We start from the raw sequence: 27,117 nt of genomic DNA, 5'->3' as shown, positions 1-27,117 counted from the left end.
TGGTTTTTGAGTTATTAGCCAAAAACTGCATTTTACCCCTATGTTCTATTTTTAGCTGTGGTGGCCATCTTGATTTAAAGGCCAGGTCACCGGACAGATTTTTTAAACTAGATACCCAAAAGATGATTGTGGCCAAGTTTGGATTAATTTGGCCCAGTAGTTTCAGAGGAGAAGATTTTTGTAAAAGATAACTAAGATTTACGAAAAATGGTTAAAAATCGACTATAAAAAGCAGTAACCCCTAAAGGGGTCAACTGACCATTTCGGTCACGCTGACTTATTTGTAAATCTTACTTTGCTGAACATTATTGCTGTAAACAGTTTATCTCTATCTATAATAATATTCAAGATAATAACCAAAAACAGCAAAATTTCCTTAAAATTACCGATCCAGGGGCAGCAACCCAACAACAGGTTGTCTGATTCATCTGAAAATTTCAGGGCAGATAGATCTTGACCTGATAAACAATTTTACACCATGTCAGATTTGCTCTAAATGCTTTGGTTTTTGAGTTATAAGCCAAAAACTGCATTTTCCCCTATGTTCTATTTTTAGCAGTAGAGGCCATCTTGATTTGATGGCCGGGTCACAGGACACATTTTTTAAACTAGATACCCAAAAGATGATTGTGGCCAAGTTTGGATTAATTTAGCTCAGCAGTTTCAGAGGAGAAGATTTTTGTAAAAGATAACTAAGATATACGAAAAATGGTTAAAAATTGACTATAAAGGGCAATAACTCCTAAAGGGGTCAACTGACCATTTCAGTTACACTGACTTATTTGTTAATCTTACTTTGCTGAACATTATTGCTGTTTACAGTTTATCTCTATCTATAATAATATTCAAGATAATAACCAAAAACAGCAAAATTTCCTTAAAATTACCGATTCAGGGGCAGCAACCCAACAACGGGTTGTCCGATTCATCTGAAAATTTCAGGGCAGATAGATCTTGACCTGATAAACAATTTTACCCCTGTCAGATTTGCTCTAAATGCTTTGGTTTTTGAGTTATAAGCCAAAAACTGCATTTTACCCCTATGTTCTATTTTTAGCCATGGCCGCCATCTTGGTTGGTTGGCCGGGTCACCAGACACATTTTTGAAACTAGATACCCCAATGATGATTGTGGCCAAGTTTGGTTTAATTTGGCGCAGTAGTTTCAGAGGAGAAGATTTTTGTAAAAGTTAACGACGGACGACGGACGACAGACGACAGACGACGAATGATGGACGCCAAGTGATGGGAAAAGCTTACTTGGGCCAGGTGAGCTAAAAATGTATCAATTGTCATTTGCAAATTGCATGTCAGGAATATGACAGTTAATAGACATCTTAATTTGGATTGGATAATTGTCTATATAACACACCTGTTTGTAGCTCTTGAAAAGATCGTTATGTGCAGCATTTCCCTGCATGGCGTCTGCTACTATTGTCTTGGCCAGTGATTTAGAACTTCCAGGTTTACCAACCAAGAACATAGGGATCCTTAATTCTATACAAACTATCATCATGAAGACATTCTCTTTCAAGGCTTGGTTCCTTGCTATGTTTGGAGCTAATTCTACACTGTCCAGAAATACTGCTTGGCATCTATAAATAGATTTTTTTTTTGATTTTATTTTTTGCATTTCCAACATACAATTAAAGACTATGAAAGACATTCCCTAAGGATTTCATAACTTAACTAATTAAGAATACTATACTAATAAGGACGCTGCAAGGTTTCACGAGAGTATAAAATATGGTTATCCATATCCTGTTGGAATGGGGATGTTACAGCCAATTTCATTGGGTGTGTAGCTAAAGGTATTATCTTTGGTTAGCTTGCTTGCTAGCTGAACCATGCAGTCATTATGAGGTTAGGTATACTACCCTCCTTTAAAAATAGATTAGTCTTACTGTTAACCTATCTATCTGTCTGTAGGACTAGCCTACTTGAAAGGAGGGTAGTATACCTTACCTTAAAATGACTTCACGGTTCAGCTAGCAAGCAAGCTAACCAAAGACATTATACTCAATGAAATCGGCTGTACAACTGATGCCTCATGTGGTGAGATTGTCAACCTCCCTTGCACATCAAAAACAACTCTCTGAGAGGACTAGGCAAAATTCCTGTCCATATTTACTAACACTCTTTATTTTCTGGTTTAGTTTTGCTTGCATCATCCCATTTGATTCTCCTTTGAGAATCTTCATAGTGCCTCAATCAGAATTTTGTTCCTTTCATGAATTTGCATGAAATAATTGCCACTGGACATTTAACATGGAACAATCAATCATATATACCTGGATATTTCCTCTTCAATGCCATCAGCACCTCCAACTAAACGTAAAGGCTGAGTAAAATACGTCGCAACTGTTTCCCTGTATTCCTCTCTGTTCTTCAAACAAGCATGGTAACAAACTCCAAGGGCAAGAACCAGTGACCTAGTGACATCGTCCATATGCTGAAAAGGTATTCCACTATCATTAATATATACTTATCATGTTTATAGGCAAATCTATCGTAGTAAAAATATATCTATCATTTTCACTTGGAGTCTGCAAAAGTTTATATCAGATGTATGGTGCTTCACTAATCAAACCCTGCAATTCCTAAACAGTATGAAACTCTTGTGTATTTTGTACTATAATTTTTTCTGTTTGTCTTTTCTTTTTTACTTATGGTGTTGTCAGTTTAATTTCGATCTATGAGTTTAAATGTTCCTCTAGTATCTTTCTTTCCTCTTTTTGCATCCTTTTTGGTTTTTTAAAACTTTACCTGTACATGTCCCAGTTCCATGCTTTCTTCTTCAGATTCAGTTTCTGAATCTTCTGATTCGTCTCTCATCCTCTGGAACAAAGCTTCATCATCTTGTGACTGACTGTAAAACCAACTCATCACCTGTAGGACTCTCTCCACATCTCGTAAACTAACAAAACTACACTCATCCTGAAATAAATTTGTTTTTAAAAATTAACTAGAAATCAAATGGTTTAGAAAACCTACTGAAGAAAGCATATAAAAAGTATCAAAATACCAGTCTTAATGGTAAAAAGATCAATACTGTGTGCATGCAATTGATTGAGGTAACAATATGGACAAAAAGGTTGCACAGACAGGCAATACTTCTTTATTGATTTGAAATACCAAAAGTTGGCTGAATTTTCAATCAAAATTTTTAAGTTATTTTGTCATGTTATTTACCTTTAGTTCTCTCATGAAGTCCTGTGATACAGTCAGTATTTTACTAACAGTTGTATCCAATCTATATTAAGTAATTTACCTTTTGTTCCCTCATGAAGTCCTGTGATACAGTCAGTATTTTACTGACAGTTATATCCAATCTATATTAAGTAATTTACATTTTGTTCCCTCATGAAGCCCTGTGATACAGTCAGTATTTTACTAACAGTTATATCCAATCTATATTAAGTAATTTACATTTTGTTCCCTCATGAAGCCCTGTGATACAGTCAGTATTTTACTAACAGTTATATCCAATCTATATTAAGTAATTTACCTTTTGTTCTCTCATGAAGTCCTGTGATACAGTCAGTATTTTACTAACTGTTGTATCCAATCTATATTAAGTAATTTACCTTTTGTTCTCTCATGAAGTCCTGTGATACAGTCAGTATTTTACTAACAGTTGTATCCAATCTATATTAAGTAATTTACCTTTTGTTCTCTCATGAAGTCCTGAGATACAGTCAGTATTTTACTAACAGTTGTATCCAATCTATATTAAGTAATTTACCTTTTGTTCCCTCATGAAGTCCTGTGATACAGTCAGTATTTTACTAACAGTTGTATCCAATCTATATTAAGTAATTTACCTTTTGTTCCCTCATGAAGTCCTGTGATACAGTCAGTATTTTACTAACAGTTGTATCCAATCTATATTAAGTAATTTACCTTTTGTTCTCTCATGAAGTCCTGTGATACAGTCAGTATTTTACTAACAGTTGTATCCAATCTATATTAAGTAATTTACCCTTTGTTCTCTCATGAAGTCCTGAGATACAGTCAGTATTTTACTAACTGTTGTATCCAATCTATATTAAGTAATTTACCCTTTCTTCTCTCATGAAGTCCTGTGATACAGTCAGTATTTTACTAACAGTTGTATCCAATCTATATTAAGTAATTTACCCTTTGTTCTCTCATGAAGTCCTGTGATACAGTCAGTATTTTACTAACAGTTGTATCCAATCTATATTAAGTAATTTACCTTTAGTTCTCTCATGAAGCCCTGTGATACAGTCAGTATTTTACTGACAGTTATATCCAATCTATATTAAGTAATTTACATTTTGTTCCCTCATGAAGCCCTGTGATACAGTCAGTATTTTACTAACAGTTATATCCAATCTATATTAAGTAATTTACATTTTGTTCCCTCATGAAGCCCTGTGATACAGTCAGTATTTTACTAACAGTTATATCCAATCTATATTAAGTAATTTACCTTTTGTTCTCTCATGAAGTCCTGTGATACAGTCAGTATTTTACTAACTGTTGTATCCAATCTATATTAAGTAATTTACCTTTTGTTCTCTCATGAAGTCCTGTGATACAGTCAGTATTTTACTAACAGTTGTATCCAATCTATATTAAGTAATTTACCTTTTGTTCTCTCATGAAGTCCTGAGATACAGTCAGTATTTTACTAACAGTTGTATCCAATCTATATTAAGTAATTTACCTTTTGTTCCCTCATGAAGTCCTGTGATACAGTCAGTATTTTACTAACAGTTGTATCCAATCTATATTAAGTAATTTACCTTTTGTTCCCTCATGAAGTCCTGTGATACAGTCAGTATTTTACTAACAGTTGTATCCAATCTATATTAAGTAATTTACATTTTGTTCCCTCATGAAGCCCTGTGATACAGTCAGTATTTTACTGACAGTTATATCCAATCTATATTAAGTAATTTACCTTTTGTTCTCTCATGAAGTCCTGTGATACAGTCAGTATTTTACTAACAGTTGTATCCAATCTATATTAAGTAATTTACCCTTTGTTCTCTCATGAAGTCCTGAGATACAGTCAGTATTTTACTAACTGTTGTATCCAATCTATATTAAGTAATTTACCTTTTGTTCTCTCATGAAGTCCTGTGATACAGTCAGTATTTTACTAACAGTTGTATCCAATCTATATTAAGTAATTTACCTTTTGTTCTCTCATGAAGTCCTGAGATACAGTCAGTATTTTACTAACAGTTGTATCCAATCTATATAAAGTAATTTACCTTTTGTTCCCTCATGAAGTCCTGAGATACAGTCAGTATTTTACTAACAGTTGTATCCAATCTATATTAAGTAATTTACCTTTTGTTCCCTCATGAAGTCCTGTGATACAGTCAGTATTTTACTAACAGTTGTATCCAATCTATATTAAGTAATTTACCTTTTGTTCTCTCATGAAGTCCTGTGATACAGTCAGTATTTTACTAACAGTTGTATCCAATCTATATTATATAATTTACCTTTTGTTCTCTCATGAAGTCCTATGATACAGTCAGTATTTTACTAACAGTTGTATCCAATCTATATTAAGTAATTTACCTTTTGTTCCCTCATGAAGTCCTGTGATACAGTCAGTATTTTACTAACTGTTGTATCCAATCTATATTAAGTAAATTACCTTTTGTTCTCTCATGAAGTCCTGAGATACAGTCAGTATTTTACTAACTGTTGTATCCAATCTATATTAAGTAATTTACCTTTTGTTCCCTCATGAAGTCCTGAGATACAGTCAGTATTTTACTAACAGTTGTATCAAATCTATATTAAGTAATTTACCTTTTGTTCTCTCATGAAGTCCTGTGATACAGTCAGTATTTTACTAACAGTTGTATCCAATCTATATTAAGTAATTTACCTTTTGTTTCCTCATAAAGTCCTGTGATACAGTCAGTATTTTACTAACAGTTGTATCCAATCTATATGAAGTAATTTACCTTTTGTTCTCTCATGAAGTCCTGTGATACAGTCAGTATTTTACTAACAGTTGTATCCAATCTATATTAAGTAATTTACATTTTGTTCCCTCATGAAGTCCTGTGATACAGTCAGTATTTTACTAACAGTTGTATCCAATCTATATTAAGTAATTTACCTTTTGTTCTCTCATGAAGTCCTGTGATACAGTCCAGTGATGTCGTTAGAAGCCGGCAGCCGGCGATTTTCGCCGGTTATTGTCCTTTTCCCGCCGGCTATTTTTGCATGAGTAAAAAAAATTAATAAGATAAAAAAGATAATCAGGTTAATATTAAAAAATAATTGTTCAATGCATCAGCTTCCACGATTAAAGTCGCGAGATGTAAATCAGTGTTTACCTTTGACTAAATATAGTTCACGTAAATGCAGTCCGCTGATTGGTCGTCTATTTAAAGTCGGTAAGTATTGTAATGTTTGCAAGGATAAAAAGAGAGACGTTCCGATGGACATTATGACCCTGTTTGGTTTTTGCTTCAAGAGAAGGAATAAGCCAAAGATGACAATATAGCATGTTATGGAAATTAATATATCAGTCAAATAAAAGAAAGTATAATATATATAATGTTGTCAAGAATCTGGAAAACAGCACCTTTTGAAGTTCACATTTCAAAGCCCACGACCACGTGGTGTCCAGAGAATGAAGGTCAATAACGAAAGTAGAATATTGTCGACCACAAATAATTTTTAAAAATATCTTTTATAGTTCAAAAGGATTTTAGTTTACTGATTACTGAACAGTTAACAAATAAGAGAAAATAAAACGACATAGCTTGACAACATGTTTGAAATACGTGTACAAGTCTTATATGAGAAAAAAGGGGGTCATTTGTCACTAAGTACGTACGCAAATAAATCGATCAAGATATTTAATAAATTCGATTATTTTTGAAATAAAATTATAATATTTCACCTATTATTTCACAGGCACTTGCCTGTGTATTATTTACATATATTCAAGAACAGACTTCCTTAGTTGTCTTACAAAAGACACCTTCCCAGAAAAAAATATAGTATAGATTAGCCTTGCCAGGACTACGGATTCTCATTTAAAAAAAAAATCAATGTGATTGAAGTCAACAACAAAAATAAGACAAAATTAACATTTTCCCAAGCATCTAAATCACTCTCAGGTACAAAATGTATGCTCAGAATGCAGGAATTTTAGTCTAAATTTTCAAATCTTTTTGGGGATAGCCAAGGACGTATATTATGTTAGTTATACGTCCTTGGGATAGCATACGATTTTATAAAATATAGCACCTCTGTAACAGTTTTAACTTTGAAATCGAAGCTCCAGCTGACTACTATTCAGTGAATATTGTTTTTTAATTTTGTAAAAACAAAACCAACACTTTTTTAATATAAAATTAAAACAATGTTCTAAATGTCACAATTACAATTTTCATTTAAAACTAAATTATTCAAGTGACAATTCAAACCAGAGACAATATGTTTCTATTCAAACTAAGATTTTTGGATTCTTTCAGTTCAAAAATATTTACTAGCAGTCAACCTGCAGGAAAATGCACAAAAATGTATATTGGTCCATCAAGATGATCAATGATGTGATCACATGTACAGAAAATTTTCCCATCATGTTGCTAATTTAAGTTAATCATTTACATTATCTTCAGTAAAAAATGATGTTTTCAGAGGTCTGAATAAGGGTCTAGGACACCCCCAGAATGCAGGATTTTGCACCATTTTAAAAAAAAATCCTGGGGCCCTTAAGCGGGCCCCAGACCCCCCGCCGTAGTAGCGACGAGCAAGCTCGTCGACGCGAACGGCTTCGCCGTCCGCATGTACTTGCCGCCTATTTTAGAAATTCAGCCTGCTTCTTCAAAACTTAGTGACATCACTGCAGTCAGTATTTTACTAACAGTTGTATCCAATCTATATTAAGTAATTTACCCTTTGTTCTCTCATGAAGTCCTGAGATACAGTCAGTATTTTACTAACAGTTGTATCCAATCTATATTAAGTAATTTACCTTTTGTTCCCTCATGAAGTCCTGTGATACAGTCAGTATTTTACTAACAGTTGTATCCAATCTATATTAAGTAATTTACCTTCTGTTCTCTCATGAAGTCCTGTGATACTGTCAGTATTTTACTAACAGTTGTATCCAATCTATATTAAGTAATTTACCCTTTGTTCTCTCATGAAGTCCTGTGATACAGTCAGTATTTTACTAACAGTTGTATCCAATCTATATTAAGTAATTTACCTTTTGTTCCCTCATGAAGTCCTGTGATACAGTCAGTATTTTACTAACAGTTGTATCCAATCTATATTAAGTAATTTACCTTTTGTTCTCTCATGAAGTCCTGTGATACAGTCAATATTTTACTAACAGTTGTATCCAATCTATATTAAGTAATTTACCTTTTGTTCCCTCATGAAGTCCTGTGATACAGTCAGTATTTTACTTACAGTTGTATCCAATCTATATAAGTAATTTACATTTTGTTCCCTCATGAAGTCCTGAGATACAGTCAGTATTTTACTAACAGTTGTATCCAATCTATATTAAATAATTTACCTTTTGTTCTCTCATGAAGTCCTGTGATACAGTCAGTATTTTACTAACAGTTGTATCCAATCTATATTAAGTAATTTACCTTTTGTTCTCTCATGAAGTCCTGTGATACAGTCAGTATTTTACTAACAGTTGTATCCAATCTATATTAAGTAATTTACCTTTTGTTCTCTCGTGAAGTCCTGTGATACAGTCAGTATTTTACTAACAGTTGTATCCAATCTATATTAAGTAATTTACCTTTTGTTCTCTCATGAAGTCCTGTGATACAGTCAATAGATTACAAACAGTTGTATCCAATCTATATTAAGTAATTTACCTTTTGTTCCCTCATGAAGTCCTGAGATACAGTCAGTATTTTACTAACAGTTGTATCCAATCTATATAAGTAATTTACCTTTTGTTCCCTCATGAAGTCCTGTGATACAGTCAGTATTTTACTAACAGTTGTATCCAATCTATATTAAGTAATTTACCCTTTGTTCCCTCGTGAAGTCCTGTGATACAGTCAGTATTTTACTAACAGTTGTATACAATCTATATTAAGTAATTTACCTTTTGTTCTCTCATGAAGTCCTGTGATACAGTCAGTATTTTACTAACAGTTGTATCCAATCTATATTAAGTAATTTACCCTTTGTTCTCTCATGAAGTCCTGAGATACAGTCAGTATTTTACTAACAGTTGTATACAATCTATATTAAGTAATTTACCCTTTGTTCTCTCATGAAGTCCTGTGATACAGTCAGTATTTTACTAACAGTTGTATCCAATCTATATTAAGTAATTTACCCTTTGTTCTCTCATGAAGTCCTGTGATACAGTCAGTATTTTACTAACAGTTGTATACAATCTATATTAAGTAATTTACCTTTTGTTCTCTCATGAAGTCCTGTGATACAGTCAGTATTTTACTAACAGTTATATCCAATCTATATTAAGTAATTTACCCTTTGTTCCCTCATGAAGTCCTGAGATACAGTCAGTATTTTACTAACAGTTGTATCCAATCTATATTAAGTAATTTACCTTTTGTTCCCTCATGAAGTCCTGTGATACAGTCAGTATTTTACTAACAGTTGTATCCAATCTATATTAAGTAATTTACCTTTTGTTCCCTCATGAAGTCCTGAGATACAGTCAGTATTTTACTAACAGTTGTATTCAATCTATATTAAGTAATTTATCTTTTGTTCTCTCATGAAGTCCTGTGATACAGTCAGTATTTTCCTAACAGTTGTATCCAATCTATATTAAGTAATTTACCCTTTGTTCTCTCATGAAGTCCTGTGATACAGTCAGTATTTTACTAACAGTTGTATCCAATCTATATTAAGTAATTTACCTTTTGTTCCCTCATGAAGTCCTGTGATACAGTCAGTATTTTACTAACAGTTGTATCCAATCTATATTAAGTAATTTACCTTTTGTTCTCTCATGAAGTCCTGTGATACAGTCAGTATTTTACTAACAGTTGTATCCAATCTATATTAAGTAATTTACCTTTTGTTCTCTCATGAAGTCCTGTGATACAGTCAGTATTTTACTAACAGTTGTATCCAATCTATATTAAGTAATTTACCTTTTGTTCTCTCATGAAGTCCTGTGATACAGTCAATAGATTACAAACAGTTGTATCCAATCTTTATTAAGTAATTTACCCTTTGTTCCCTCATGAAGTCCTGAGATACAGTCAGTATTTTACTAACAGTTGTATCCAATCTATATAAGTAATTTACCTTTTGTTCCCTCATGAAGTCCTGTGATACAGTCAGTATTTTACTAACAGTTGTATCCAATCTATATTAAGTAATTTACCCTTTGTTCTCTCATGAAGTCCTGAGATACAGTCAGTATTTTACTAACAGTTGTATACAATCTATATTAAGTAATTTACCCTTTGTTCTCTCATGAAGTCCTGTGATACAGTCAGTATTTTACTAACAGTTGTATCCAATCTATATTAAGTAATTTACCCTTTGTTCCCTCGTGAAGTCCTGTGATACAGTCAGTATTTTACTAACAGTTGTATACAATCTATATTAAGTAATTTACCTTTTGTTCTCTCATGAAGTCCTGTGATACAGTCAGTATTTTACTAACAGTTGTATCCAATCTATATTAAGTAATTTACCTTTTGTTCCCTCATGAAGTCCTGTGATACAGTCAGTATTTTACTAACAGTTGTATCCAATCTATATTTAGTAATTTACCTTTTGTTCTCTCATGAAGTCCTGTGATACAGTCAGTATTTTACTAACAGTTGTATCCAATCTATATTAAGTAATTTACCTTTTGTTCTCTCATGAAGTCCTGTGATACAGTCAGTATTTTACTAACAGTTGTATCCAATCTATATTAAGTAATTTACCTTCTGTTCTCTCATGAAGTCCTGAGATACGGTCAGTATTTTACTAACAGTTGTATCCAATCTATATTAAGTAATTTACCTTCTGTTCTCTCATGAAGTCCTGTGATACAGTCAGTATTTTACTAACAGTTGTATCCAATCTATATTAAGTAATTTACCTTCTGTTCTCTCATGAAGTCCTGTGATACAGTCAGTATTTTACTAACAGTTGTATCCAATCTATATTAAGTAATTTACCTTTTGTTCTCTCATGAAGTCCTGTGATACAGTCAGTATTTTACTAACAGTTGTATCCAATCTATATTAAGTAATTTACCTTTTGTTCCCTCATGAAGTCCTGTGATACAGTCAGTATTTTACTAACAGTTGTATCCAATCTATATTAAGTAATTTACCTTTTGTTCCCTCATGAAGTCCTGTGATACAGTCAGTATTTTACTAACAGTTGTATCCAATCTATATTAAGTAATTTACCTTCTGTTCTCTCATGAAGTCCTGTGATACAGTCAGTATTTTACTGACTGTTGTATCCAATCCTTGCATTGTTGGCAATTGGCCATTCTTTATCTGAAAATATCAAAAATAATTAATTTCAATCTTAAAAACAACAATAACTAGATATCAATGATTTTTAAGAACATTTCTTTTGAGTCCGAACAGATTATAGGTCCTTAAACATTTGAAAATTGAAGTTGTGATGTACAAGTAGAAAAACCTGAAATGTAATATCAATATTTTTCATCAATGTAAAAATATCTTTGGTTATAAAAGTTAAAACATATGCGTTGATATACTGTAAATTCAAAAATTAATGCAAGGTTTTTATTATTGGGGAAAATGCAACAGAGTTGTAAACGCAATAATTTAAACTCACATTTTGAAATATTTTATATTTAGGAGACTCCCGCTCAAATGCCGAAATTTGGGAAATCTCCCGCTGGCCTGTACCCTCCCTCGTGGGAGTACAGAATCTCCCTAACCTTGAATGACAAGTCAACATTGTAATTACGTTTTTGTGTCACTGATGAGGGTTGTCATGGCTAAGGGGGAGATCTCCCTCTTTGAAGGTTTCATAGGTTGGCAGGTATGTGAATAAAACAGGATTCTTATCAAAATCGTAAAAATTAAAATCTCATTTAAGTCTGAAATGACAAAATCGCATTAACAAATGCACGCAATAATTTCTGAATTTACATTATATCATACGAAATGCCGAAAGAATTGCCAAAATATACATACATATCTGAGGACCATCTGTCTGATATACATCTCTTCTACAGTGGTATTCAGCTGTCCGAAGTCCCAGACCAAAGGTAACATACTTTGTGGTAAGGACTGGACTCTATAAACCAAATGTCTCATTGGAACATGGCCTGAAAACAATGTCAAAATTACTGTACATGCTCTTCATTACTGATAGTAGAGGGGCTTGATGGGGGGTCTCATCACAATTCACGAGTTGATTTTTTTTGTCAATCACGATTCACAGAAAATAAATTTCCATGATCACAGATCAGGAAAATATAAAAATAAAAAAATCTGTAGAAAAACGGATCACGATAGCGAAAATGCGCCGATCACAAAGAACGAAAATAACCCATCAGGCCTCTCATAGTTAAAGCATTGACATATTAGCAAGGCAGCATCAACATTTATCAGTTGAAATAGCTTGATGCAAATGAAATTGCCATATAATTACTTGATTTCCTTCTGAGTAAGGTTGCTTTTAGTACATCTGATCATTTTAAATAGATATTGAAAACATGTGGGCATTTGGTCATAAACTTTCACTCAGTACTCAAGTACCAATTTTTTGCTAGAATCACCAAATCCAGTACTTTCATACGACATAGGTTGATTTTTTAGTCAAAGTATGATAATTGTGCTGGAAGTTTTTAGACTGAAAGGCCTGACCAATTAAATCAGTTATCATCTGAAAGGGTTTATGACTTTTCTCTAACCCTTTTTTTTTTCATATAGAAGAAAATCACTAAACTGTACAGCGATAAAGAAAAATGTGATAAATTGTGTGCGAATTTTAATCAAATGAAAATCATAATTTGATATACTGAAACAGTAAAATAAAACATGTTTATAGTACATGTATTAAGTTTTCATATTAGATATAGACTGAATTAATAATTGGTAATGGTATATACCAAGTTTATCTGAGGTCTCCCTGGCACTGACATGATAACCAAGTCCTGCCTGCTCTAACCTCTTTATCAGGTCATCAGAATGTCTGAAAATTAAAAGATTTCATTTTAGAATAGCAGAAAAAATAAACTGTTTTATTTTAGAATAGCAGAAAAAATAAACGATTTCACTTTGGAATGCCAGAAAAAATAAACGATTTTGCTTTGGAATACCAGAAAAAAATATGACAAAGAAGAATTTAATTGAACAAACAAACTTATGGGCTTTTTTTTTATCTTTAAATTGACTTTTTTAAAGATCAAATACATGGTATATAAGTTCCCTATCAAAGAATTTGTACAGTGAACTAGACTTTTTTCACAATATGAGAGAAGAATGGGGCATGTGTATATTATACACAATAGTGTATTGTACATACAGGTTATGGTATAAACAATTTTCAAAACTAAACAAAGAGATGGAGCTCATAGGGAACATAGATTGACTGGAATAGGGAAATTTTTCCATCAGAATTAATGTTCAAAATAAATCCTTAGTACTGAATTGAATTTGTAATCTTCATCTTTTTCACTTACTTTCTATATGGATTACATGCAGCCACAATTTTCAGTTTTTCATGCAGTTTGATAGGTTTTCCTCCTAGGGTTTTATCACACATAATTTCCTTGATCACACCAATAGCTTCTGTAGTATTGGCTTCATCAAAGAATAAAACAGTGTCCATGTTACGATAATCAGTGTTTACAAATTCTGCTGCATTCAACCTGGCAATTTCTTCTGCTTTTCTTACTTTCTTGATAATATCTGATGCTTTTGTTCCTCCATGCACCTGCAATGTTTGATTAATTTGAATATTCGACTCAAATATTTCTTTATTAGAAGGTATAATGGTTTGATCAAAATAATTACTTAATCATAACTGATCAACCAGTTTTAATCAAACGTTGTAGATAGATAAATTGCAATTAAATACAATTCGATTAGAAAACAACAATCTGCTTGAAGAACATATTAACCTACCCAGACCAATATTTTTCTTCTTTCCCCTAAAAGCTGCATGCTTGTTGGAGAAGTAGAAAATACCAATTTTTAAGTGTTTGACTTGTTCCAGCTTGGATGAAACCTAACTTGTTTATTCAATAACTTATAAAATATATGCACCTGCCCTAATTAGGAACCTGATGTTCAGTGGTTGTCCTTTGTTGATGTGTGTTTTGTTTTTTATTTAGATTAGACCATTGGTTTTCCTGTTTGAATGGTTTTACACTAGTCATTTTTGACGGCCTTTATAGCTTGCTGTCGGTAATGCTCCGTGTTAAAGACCTATAATGGTTTACTTCACAAATTGTGACTTGGATAGAGACTTGTCTCATTGGCACTCATACCACATCTTCTTATATCCATATTAACCTTCATCAATATCATATTTTCCACATTTACACCTGGAGGTTGCTGTAGTTTACACATGAACTTGATCAGGCGAGTTTTACCACAGCCAGTCTCCCCCATAATAATAACTGGTATATCACATCTGAAAAAAAATATGAAATTTAAAAAAGAACATTATTATAAGTAGGATATCAAATTTCATGGCTTGTGTTGGTAAAACTGAAACAGAAATCATAGTTTCTTTAGGCTTTTATGCAGATTTTGACAAAACCACTAAATCAAATATCCACAAAATAATCTAATTTTAGCTAAATCCATGCAAAAAATTGGAACCCTAAACTAGAGGCTCTCAAGAGCCTGTGTCGCTCACCTGTTACTGTATTTACTGATGTCAGCCATCTTGGTTGGTAGGCTGGGTCATTAGACACTTTTTTAAAATAGATACCCTAGTAATGATTGTAGCCAAGTTTGGTTAAATTTGGCCAATAGTTTTAGAAAAGAAGATTTTTGTACAAGTTACAAAAATGACGAAAAGTTGTTCAATATTGACTATAAAGGACAATAACTCCTTAAGAGGTTCTCTGACAATTTTGGTAGTGTTTGACTTATTTGTAGATCTTACTTTGCTAAACATTATTGATGTTTACAGTTTATCTCTATCTATCATAGTGTTCAAGATAATAACCAAAAACTGCAAAATTTCCTTAAAATTACCAATTTTAGGGCAGAAACCAAACAACGGGTTGTAGGATTCATCTGAAAATGTGTGAGGGGATAGATCTTATACTGATGGACATTTAAATCTTGAAAGATTTGCCCTAAATGTCTTAAAAGATATAAAGCAAAAACTACATTTTACCACTATGTTCTAGTTTTAGCCATGTCGGCCATTTTGTTTGGTAGGTGGGGTCATCGGACACATTTTTAAAACTATATACCACAATTATGATTGTGGCTCAGTAGTTTCAGAGAAGAAGATTTTTGTACAAGTTACAAAAAATGACGAAAAAGTTGTTAAAATTGACTATAAAGGGCAATAACTCCTTAAGGGGTTGACTGACAATTTTGGTCCTATTTCGCTGAACATTATTGCTGTTTACAGTTTATCTCTATCTATAATAGTATTCAAGATAATAACCAAAAACTGCAAAATTTCCTTAAAATTAACAATTCCGGGGCAGCAACCCAACAACAGGTTGTCCGATTCGTCTGAAAATTTCAGGGCAGATAGATCTTGACCTGATCAACAATTTTACCCCTGTCAGATTTGCTCTTAATGCTTTGGTTTTAAAGATATAAGCCAAAATATACATTTTACCCCCTGTGTTTTATTTTTAGCCATGGCAGCCATCTTGGTTTGATGGCCAGGTCATCGGACACATTTTTTAAACTAGATACCCCAAGGATGATTGTGGCCAAGTTTGGTTAAATTTGGCCCAGTAGTTTCAGAGGAGAAAATTTTTATAAAAGTTTTTGGACGACAGACAACGGACGACGGACGCAGGACGATGGACGCAGGACGACGGACTAAGGATGCCAAGTGATGAGAAAAGCTCACTTGACCTTTCAGGTCAGGTGAGCTAATAAACAGCTGCGCCATGAGCGCATGATACGCCCGACGTCTTATGTGGAAGTCTTATGCAATAATCATAAATAGTTTATGAGAAAGTTTTAAGCAATAACCATATATTGTTTTAGAGACACGGCGGGACATGTGAAACACCCCACCCTGTTTTTTTTTACAATAACTAAATATTACCAAAATAAAATTTTGAATCAAAACCAAAAAGTATACAGATCTTTAGATTAATATATCAAAGACGTGTGTAAAGTTTTAAGCAATAATCATAACTTTATTTTTGAGATACGGCGCGACATGTAAAAAAACCCTCCCCTGTTTTACAAAATACTCAATAACTCAAAAATAAAATTTTGAATAATCACCAAAAAGTATACAGATCTTTAGATTAATAGAACAAAGAAGTGTGTAAAGTTTTAAGCAATAATCATAAATCGTTTTTGAGATACGGCACAACATGTAAAAAAAAAACCTCCCTCTTTTTTTTCAAAATACTAATAACTCAAAAATGAAATTTTGAATCATCACCAAAAAGTATACAGATATTGAGATTAATATAACAAAGACATGTGTAAAGTTTTAAGCAATAATCATAAATAGTTTTTGAGATATGGCGCGACATGTAAAAAAACCCTCCCCCTTTTTTACAAAATACTCAATAACTCAAAAATGAAATTTTGAATCATCACCAAAAAGTATACAGATATTGAGATTAATATGACTAAGAAGTGTTTTAAGTTTTAAGTCATAATCAAGAATCGTTTTTGAGATACAGTGCGACATGTGAAAAAAACACACCCCTGTTTTAGTTATAAAGGGCCGTAACTCAAAAAGTTTAAATCTTATTTTCATCAAAAAGTATACAGATCATTTGACCATCATAAGAAACAACTATATTAAGTTTCATAAAATTTGGATAAGTCGTTCTCAAGTTACGGTGCGACATGTTTACGCCGGACAGACGGACAGACGGACAGACAGACGGACAGACAGACAGATGGACGGACACCGGACATTTGTATACCATAATACGTCCCGTCAAAATTTTGACGGGCGTATAAAAATGAAATCAAATCACAGTAACACACATACTGTCATACATACACATAAAGTTTAGCACACAATTTTTAACAGTGTAGTATAAATTTAAAAAAGTATCAAAAGGCTTATGATTATTCAAATAACAGATTCAAGTTTTTTTTTAAATTAAAAGCAATATCCAAAATTACCTGAATCTCATATAAATAGCCAGTATTTTCTTCACATTATCTGTGGTCAACTCATAGGTTTCATCTGGATCGTGTATGATATCAAGTCCCATTACATTACACAACTTTGTGATTTTCTCTAGTCTAAAATTGAAAAATAAAAGAATATTTCAAGCAACACAAAAAAAAGTATAAGAAATTAAAGAACCTTAGTGAGCACGCTCACATACCCCACGTCCCCACATTGTCATTGGAGAAATTAAATAAGTATAAGAAAAAAAAATTGTATAAGAAAAAATATTGAATAATAATTTCCTGTCAATATACATAGTGTGTCCTTATCATCTACAAAATTTCATGAAATTCTGTTGTGTGTTTTCAGGGGAGTTGAGATGACAAACTGTTGCAGAAGTACATTGAAGCAAATAAGTTCAAAGTGGCATAACTCCTAGAAAAAAAATTGAACCGTAATTTCCTGTTGATATGCACATCTACATAGTATGTCCTTATTATCTACAAAGTTTCATGAAATTCTGTTGTGTGGTTTGAGAGGAGTTGCAATGACAAACTGTTGCAGTAGTACATTAAAGTAAATAAGTTCAAAGGGGCGTAACTCCTAGAAAAAAAATTGAATCGCAATTTCCCGTCGATATGCACAACTACATAGTATGTCCTTATTATCTGAAAAGGTTTCGTGAAATTCTGTTGTGTGGTTTGAAAGGAGTTGCGATGACAAACTGTTGCAGTAATACATTAAAGTAAATAAGTTCAAAGGGGCGTAACTCCTAGAAAAAAAATTGAATCGCAATTTCCCGTCGATATGCACAACTACATAGTATGTCCTTATTATCTGAAAAGGTTTCATAAAATTCTGTTGTGTGGTTTGAGAGGAGTTGCGATGACAAGAAACAGGACTGACGGACTGACGGACGGACTGACGGACGGACAGACGGACTGACGGACGGACGGGTCAAAAACATTATACCCTCCGCAAAACCGGATTTATTAACATTTATTTGTGTCCTGCCAATATCAAAAGAACCATAACTGATGAACGGTGAAAGTGAAAATTGTCAATATCAAACTTGACCTCAATTTTTTCATCAGTATCAACATATTAAAATTTGAAATGCTTAGGTTGAATGGTTCAGGTTAAATGCAACAACATGACTGGAAACAATGTTTTTTCGATCTTTCAAGAACCATAACTCCTGAACGGTAAAAGACAAAATCGACATTATTGAACTTGACCTCCATTTTGTCATCAGTAACAACATATTAAAATTTGGGAAGCTTTGGTTAAACAGTTCATGAGTAAATGCACGGACATGACTGGAATAGTCATTTTTCAATCTTTCAAGAACCATAACTCCTGAAGGGTAAAAGTCAAAATCGACATTATTGAACTTGACCTCCATTTTGTCATCAGTAACAACATATTATAATTTGGGAAGCTTTGGTTGAACAGTTCATGCGTAAATGCACAGACACCACTGGAAATGCCATTTTTCAATCTTCCAAGAACCATAACTCCTGAACGGTAAAAGTCAAAATCGTCATTATTGAACTTGACCTGTCATTCAGTAACAACATATTAAAATTTCAAAAGCTTTGGTTGAACGGTTCATGAGTAAATGCACGGACAACATTTGGTTGCCGCCCGCCCAACCGCACGACAGCCCGCCGTACATCCCCAAATCAATAACCAACATTTTTGTCTCAAAAATCCGGTTAATAAATATTGTGTTCAAAATTGTGGACATAATTGCTTTTATAAATTTCCATAAAAAAAAATTCATTTACTGTTTGAACATTAATCAGACTGTAATTTCTATTGTCTGAATTGGATATAACAATTGTCATTTGGGACCCTTTATAGCTTACTATGGGGTATAGGTTTTGCTCATTGTTAAAGGCCCTACAATGACCTAAATTTTTTAAACTTTCACAAAATCCTGTCTCTGGTGGAGAGTTGTCTCATTGGAGATCAAACCAAATACTCTTATTTTCACATAAACTTATACATAATTTGACTAAAAGATTTTACAAGTGAAATATTCTACTTGAATTATGAAAAGACTTTCATTTTAACATTTTTACTTGTAAAATTTTACCTTGGGAGAGCATCAAAATTTTCAGCAAGGTTGACTTTATTTCTGACAAGAGCATCAAACAAATTGTTCTCCATAATTCCTGGTTCTAGAATGGTATTTGTCTGTACATCAACCAGGTTACCAGTTCTCCTGTCTATGTTGAATCCTAAGAAAGTCATACTATTCTGGTCTGGGTTGAAAAACAGGTAAGGATGAGGACTGAAACAAATTATAACATATTTAATCATAAGGATACTGTAAACCAATTTGATTACAATAAAGATCCTGTGTCCAAGTGTCCAAGTGTCCAAGCTCCTTTCTTCTTTTAGTTTAAAAGACCTTACAATATCCTCTGATTTTGCTGTAATGATACACTCCTTCAATTTTGTAAATTTGTAAGCCAACATTTCATTGGCTGATGCCAGAACAGAAAGTAGTACTGAGTGTCATAAGATCCTTCCTTTGTAAGCATAGATTGGATAAAAGATCTGTATTCATTTTTTATTCAATGCAAATATGTCTAATGTCTTACTTAATTCTTTTCTTAAAATAACACATTACAATGTTATAAAACAGAAAATAAATCATTACAGCTCTAAAGGGCTTAATGCAATATAAAGTATTTACAAAAAATAATTTGGTTTACAGTATTTGAATTAAGACAGACTATATAAATAAAGCAATCTTAATTCAATTGGGTTTTAAATTTTCCTACATAAATAAAGCAAACAATATTGCATAAAATCAAATTTACTAAGGAAAACTAAAGACATTGCATTGGATATTTTTTCTTTTTGACATCAAACTAACATTATAACTATGATACAGGAAAGTTTCACTGATATACTGTACCTAGTTTCCCAAGTTCTCCTCATCTGGTACAGCTGTATAACATCCTCCCCCTCCTTGTCTTGATCCTCTTCACTCATCTGTCTCTGTAGCAGTTGTAATGGCGATTCCTCGCTCATTATCAAGGATCGGGTAGAAAAATCCTGTTAAAGAAATATTAAAACATTAGATCTATATGAATTCTCACTTATTCAGAAATCCCTTTATAGTATATTTTCTTGTCATCCTTGTTTTACCAATTATGCAGATTTTTTTTTCTTTCAAAATTTGTTATGAACATGATGAACTTACGATTTTAAGTGCATAACTATATAATCATAAGTGAGAAAGCTATTTTAAACATTATGTTTTATTCATGTATTCAGTCAGAATATTGATCAGTGGTTGTCAGTATTGGTGTGGTTCATAAAAGTCTTTCTTGTTTCCTCCTTTTTTATACAGATTAGACCGTTGGTTTTCCTGTTTGAATTATTTTACACTTGTCATTTTGTGGCCCTTTAAAGCTAGCTGTTCTGTGTTAGCCAAAGCTCTGTTTTGAAGGCCATACTTTGACTTATAATTGTTTACTTTTAACCCATCATCACTTGGATTGAGAGTTCTCTCTTTGGCACTCATACCAAATCTTCTTATGTCTATTTGAAGATTGCACAATAACACTTACTGTGTATTCATAAATTAATGTGAGGTTTTTATTATTGCAGAAGAATGCAACAGAATTGTAAACCAAATAAATTAAACTCGCATTTTGAAATATTTCATATGAATTAAACAGAATTTTTCTCAAAATGGTAAAAATTAAAACTGCATTTAAGTCTAAAATGAAAAAATAAATGCACGAAATAATTTCTGAATTTACAGTAAACATTATTTTTATAGCCAACAGTTTTATTGATGTAGAGAGAGATTATCCGCACAAAAAAACACTTACCCTAGACATTTGAATGAGGAATCGTAGTACAAACTTGGCAAATCCTGGTAAGTCCTCCCCTGCTGCTAAACTACAGAAAGCTGACACTTCAAAGTCTTGTAACTGTTTGTTCAGGAAACTGACAAAATGATACAGCTCTGACCATGATGGATCTCTGATACCACAGTGTCTAGAAAAAAGATAAATAAACAGGTTATTTTAAATAAAGAAAAATGCAATGTAATCATTCACCATTACAAAGTAGCTGTCAAATAATGAAATGAAATTGACAGTTATACAAAATTAATCTTGTATGAGAAGGGGCAGGACATTTTTCAGGACCTGATCAGGATCAGGAATTTTTAAGCTCGGGATTTCGGGATCCGGGTTTTCTTTTTTCAAATTTCGGGATGTCAGGATTTTTTCTTTTTTAAATTTGGGACCTCAGGATTTCGGGATCAGGACCCCTCCGACCCCCTCTCCTGTATCATTCGCATCACTGGATTGTGTTCATCAAATAACCTTCAACACAGGACTTCATTATTGATACAATTACCAAACATAATTAATATTTTGTTTGTAACATTCAACCACTTTTGTTTTTTGCATACATGATGAAACCTCATTATTATGCGGAAAATTTGTGGGCGTGCTTACAACTCAAACAGGAGGTGTTTGCCCTGTGGATCTGAAAATTGCTCACAAAGTACATTTGATTTGATTTTTTGTGTTTTAACGCTACTATTAAGCACTCCTTTTGGGCTATATCTTGGCGGCCAGTTGTTATTGGTAGAGGAAGCCAGGGTGCCCACAGAAAACAACCACCCTTATTAAGTTCATACATACAACAATCTTAGTCAATTATGATTGGAGTCAAGTGCACCTGCACGAGCAGGGTTAGAAACTCACAACCTGAGTGTTGACTAGCTAGTGATTACAGTAGTCTCACAAGGTTATACACACAGCATTATAAAGGTTCAGACCAAATAACAAATAATTCCTCAATACAGAAGCTGAATAATTTGTAACAAAACTACAGCTTACTGAAAGAAAGACAGATGGGATTTTGACTTTGATGCACAGAACAACAAACCATAAATGTATTTTTTTGGCGATATATTTGAAAGTTCAATTTTTCCTCAAACAACATCAGTAAATTAGTGCCACCTAAAAAAGTGTTTTAATAATAGGCATACTTAAGTAATGTATTCAGACACTGTTTCTTATCCCCATCTGGTATCTGAGCATTCACGTCATCAAGTCTACAATTTGTGTCTAGCCTTTTAAGATACTGATATGGTCTTTGGAATGTAGGACTCTTGAATTCTATACCATCAAAGAGTCTATCATGGTCTGTATAGTCTGCAGGACGTCTAATGTTACTTAAAATCTCAAAGCTTTCCTGTGGAGATCGGCAGGTCACATGTGGTAAAATGTCCAAGCAATGATGTAAGCATCTCAGTTTTCCTCCCTAAAATTGATATATATTTAGATAGTATAAGCATCTATATTCCTTTCAAAATTGTCAGAATGTCTCAAAGAGTATGCAACACCATTACTCAAATAGGTTCACATTACTACAAAAGATAAGCACTTAGGAACCAATTTTACATGGAAATAAGTCCCTTAACTTTTTTCCCCCTTCAAATGTAAGTTCTAAGAAATAAGAAGAATTATGCCATGTAATCAATATATTTAAATTAAAGAACTCTTTTGTAAGTAAGAGTAAACTGAAATTCATGTAATTTGAGATTAAAAAATAGCTGCTATTTTGTGGTGATGGAGATCTGCTGAAACTTTTATATCAACCTGTTTTCCATGTCCTCCCTGGCATGAAAGAAAATCAAATAAAATCTAAAAGATTTTCCAAAAAATATATTTAATATAACAAACCAAATGTGTTTAATTTTGCACATATTCAAAAAAAATTTCGCTGACAGTTTTTTTTTTTATCAATTCACTAAACTGACAACATCACCCAGACATTTACTAGTTGATGTGTTTAAATCTCAATTTGACCAAGAAAAATCTGATAATAAACTAGAGGCTCTCAAGAGCCTGTGTCGCTCACCTGTTACTGTATTTACTGATGTCGGCCATCTTGGGTGGTAGGCAGGGTCATAAGACACTTTTTTTAAATAGATACCCTAGTAATGATTGTGGCCAACTTTGGTTAAATTTGGCCCATAGTTATAGAAAAGAAGATTTTTGTACAAATTACAAAAATGACAAAAAGTTGTTCAATATTGACTATAAAGGGCAATAACTCCTTAAGGGGTCCTGTAATAATTTTGATCATGTTGACTTATTTGTAGATCTTACTTTGCTGAACATTATTGCTGTTTACAGTTTATCTCTATCTATAATAGTATTCAAGATAATAACCAAAAACTGCAACATTTCCTTAAAACTACCAATTTTAGGGCAGCAACCCAACAACGGGTTGTCAGATTTATCTGAAATTTTGAGAGGGGATAGATCTTATTCTGATGGACATTTAAATCTTGAAAGATTTGCCCTAAATGTCTTAGTTTCAAAGATATAAAGCAAAAACTGCATTTTACCACTATGTTCTAATTTTAGCCATGTCGGCCATTTTGTTTGGTAGGCGGGGTCATCGGACACATTTTTTAAACTATATACCACAATGATAATTGTGGCCAAGTTTGGTTAACTAACAACTTACTTGTAACATCCATATCTCTAGCATGTAATGGCATTGATTCAATAATATAATAATCAAGTTCTGATCGTCTCCAGACATTTCCTGTACTGTGACCTAGACACCCGAGAACTAACAACTTACTTGTACATCCATATCTCTAGCAAGTAATGGCATTGATTCAATAATATAATAATCAAGTTCGGATCTTCTCCAGACATTTCCTGTACTGTGACCTAGACACCCGAGAACTAACAACTTACTTGTACATCCATATCTCTAGCAAGTAATGGCATTGATTCAATAACATAATAATCAAGTTCGGATCTTCTCCAGACATTTCCTGTACTGTGACCTAGACACCCGAGAACTAACAACTTACTTGTACATCCATATCTCTAGCAAGTAATGGCATTGATTCAATAATATGATAATCAAGTTGGGATCTTCTCCAGACATTTCCTGTACTGTGACCTAGACACCCGAGAACTAACAACTTACTTGTACATCCATATATCTAGCTAGTAATGGCATTGATTCAATAATATAATAATCAAGTTCTGATCTTCTCCAGACATTTCCTGTACTGTGACCTAGACACCCAAGAACTAACAACTTACTTGTACATCCATATCTCTAGCTAGTAATGGCATTGATTCAATAATATAATAATCAATTTCGGATCTTCTCCAGACATTTCCTTTACTATGACCTAGACACCCGAGAACTAACAACTTACTTGTACATCCATATCTCTAGCTAGTAATGGCATTGATTCAATAATATAATTATCAAGTTCAGATCTTCTCCAGACATTTCCTGTACTGTGACCTAGACACCCGAGAACTAACAACTTACTTGTACATCCATATCTCTAGCAAGTAATGGCATTGATTCAATAATATAATAATCAAGTTCAGATCTTCTCCAGACATTTCCTGTACTGTGACCTAGACACCCGAGAACTAACAACTTACTTGTACATCCATATCTCTAGCTAGTAATGGCATTGATTCAATAATATAATAATCAAGTTCAGATCTTCTCCAGACATTTCCTATACTGTGACCTTGACACCCAAGAACTAACAACTTACTTGTACATCCATATCTCTAGCAAGTAATGGCATTGATTCAATAATATAATTATCAAGTTCAGATCTTCTCCAGACATTTCCTGTACTGTGACCTAGACACCCAAGAACTAACAACTTACCTGTACATCCATATCTCTAGCTAGTAATGGCATTAATTCAATAATATAATTATCAAGTTCAGATCTTCTCCAGACATTTCCTGTACTGTGACCTTGACACCCCAGAACTAACAACTTACTTGTACATCCATATCTCTAGAAAGTAATGGCATTGATTCAATAATATAATTATCAAGTTCAGATCTTCTCCAGACATTTCCTGTACTGTGACCTAGACACCCAAGAACTAACAACTTACCTGTACATCCATATCTCTAGCTAGTAATGGCATTGATTCAATAATATAATAATAAAGTTCGGATCTTCTCCAGACATTTCTTGTACTGTGACCTAGACATCCGAGAACTAACAACTTACTTGTACATCCATATCTCTAGCTAGTAATGGCATTGATTCAATAATATAATTATCAAGTTCTGATCTTCTCCAGACATTTCCTGTACTGTGACCTAGACACCCGAGAACTAACAACTTACTTGTACATCCATATCTCTAGCTAGTAATGGCATTGATTCAATAATATAATAATCAAGTTCAGATCTTCTCTAGACATTTCCTGTACTGTGACCTAGACACCCGAGAACTAACAACTTACTTGTACATCCATATCTCTAGCTATAAATAGCATTGATTCAATTATATAATAATCAAGTTCTGATCTTCTCTAGACATTTCCTGTACTGTGACCTAGACACCCGAGAACTAACAACTTACTTGTACATCCATATCTCTAGCTAGTAATGGCATTGATTTAATAATATAATAATCAAGGTCTGATCTTCTCCAGACATTTCCTGTACTGTGACCTAGACACCCAAGAACTAACAACTTACTTGTACATCCATATCTCTAGCTAGTAATGGCATTAATTCAATAATATAATAATCAAGTTCAGATCTTCTCCAGACATTTCCTGTACTATGACCTAGACACCCGAGAACTAACAACTTACTTGTACATCCATATCTCTAGCTAGTAATGGCATTGATTCAATAATATAATTATCAAGTTCAGATCTTCTCCAGACATTTCCTGTACTGTGACCTAGACACACGAGAACTAACAACTTACTTGTACATCCATATCTCTAGCAAGTAATGGCAATGATTCAATAATATAATAATCAAGTTCAGATCTTCTCCAGACATTTCCTGTACTGTGACCTAGACACCCGAGAACTAACAACTTACTTGTACATCCATATCTCTAGCTAGTAATGGCATTGATTCAATAATATAATAATCAAGTTCAGATCTTCTCCAGACATTTCCTGTACTGTGACCTAGACACCCGAGAACTAACAACTTACTTGTACATCCATATCTCTAGCTAGTAATGGCATTGATTCAATAATATAATAATCAAGTTCTGACCCTTTTCCAGACATTTCCTGTACTGTGACCTAGACACCCGAGAACTAACAACTTACTTGTACATCCATATCTCTAGCTAGTAATGGCATTGATTCAATAATATAATAATCAAGTTCTGACCCTTCTCCAGACATTTCCTGTACTGTGACCTAGACACCCAAGAACTAACAACTTACTTGTACATCCATATCTCTAGCTAGTAATGGCATTGATTCAATAATATAATAATCAAGTTCTGACCCTTCTCCAGACATTTCCTGTACTGTGACCTAGACACCCGAGAACTAACAACTTACTTGTACATCCATATCTCTAGCTAGTAATGGCATTGATTCAATAATATAATAATCAAGTTCAGATCTTCTCCAGACATTTCCTGAACTGTGACCTAGACACCCGAGAACTAACAACTTACTTGTACATCCATATCTCTAGCTAGTAATGGCATTGATTCAATAATATAATAATCAAGTTCTGATCTTCTCCAGACATTTCCTGTACTATGACCTAGACACCCGAGAACTAACAACTTACTTGTACATCCATATCTCTAGTTAGTAATGGCATTGATTCAATAATATAATAATCAAGTTCTGATCTTCTCCAGACATTTCCTGTACTGTGACCTAGACACCCGAGAACTAACAACTTACTTGTACATCCATATCTCTAGCTAGTAATGGCATTGATTCAATAATATAATAATCAAGTTCTGATCTTCTCCAGACATTTCCTGTACTATGACCTAGACACCCGAGAACTAACAACTTACTTGTACA

At 33.2% G+C, this 27,117-nt stretch overlaps 2 protein-coding genes across 2 annotated transcripts in view; both read right to left on the bottom strand.

Moving 5' to 3' along the window:
• Positions 1-27,117, bottom strand: part of LOC139492848 (E3 ubiquitin-protein ligase rnf213-alpha-like) — a 111,177-nt gene that overhangs the window by 41,047 nt on the left and 43,013 nt on the right. Inside the window, exons 33-45 of the mRNA XM_071280998.1 lie at positions 22,285-22,559; positions 21,110-21,278; positions 20,185-20,324; positions 19,354-19,551; positions 17,261-17,383; positions 14,474-14,594; positions 13,639-13,892; positions 13,066-13,148; positions 12,146-12,279; positions 11,381-11,473; positions 2,766-2,936; positions 2,291-2,451; positions 1,372-1,594 (exon numbers count right to left, since the gene is read on the bottom strand). Of these exons, the coding sequence (XP_071137099.1) occupies positions 1,372-1,594; positions 2,291-2,451; positions 2,766-2,936; positions 11,381-11,473; positions 12,146-12,279; positions 13,066-13,148; positions 13,639-13,892; positions 14,474-14,594; positions 17,261-17,383; positions 19,354-19,551; positions 20,185-20,324; positions 21,110-21,278; positions 22,285-22,559 (2,145 nt within the window). The remainder of the gene's footprint in view (positions 1-1,371; positions 1,595-2,290; positions 2,452-2,765; positions 2,937-11,380; positions 11,474-12,145; positions 12,280-13,065; positions 13,149-13,638; positions 13,893-14,473; positions 14,595-17,260; positions 17,384-19,353; positions 19,552-20,184; positions 20,325-21,109; positions 21,279-22,284; positions 22,560-27,117) is intronic.
• LOC139492177 (inositol 1,4,5-triphosphate receptor associated 2-like) overlaps positions 15,820-27,117 on the bottom strand; it is a 455,884-nt gene continuing 444,586 nt past the window's right edge. Inside the window, exon 39 of the transcript XR_011656711.1 lies at positions 15,820-15,979. The gene's annotated coding sequence lies outside the window, so the exon portion shown is untranslated. The remainder of the gene's footprint in view (positions 15,980-27,117) is intronic.

The sequence above is a fragment of the Mytilus edulis genome, chromosome 10 (genome assembly GCF_963676685.1).
Source record: "Mytilus edulis chromosome 10, xbMytEdul2.2, whole genome shotgun sequence".
Taxonomy (NCBI): Eukaryota; Metazoa; Mollusca; class Bivalvia; order Mytilida; family Mytilidae; genus Mytilus; species Mytilus edulis.
This window is presented reverse-complemented; position numbering and strand designations above follow the sequence as displayed.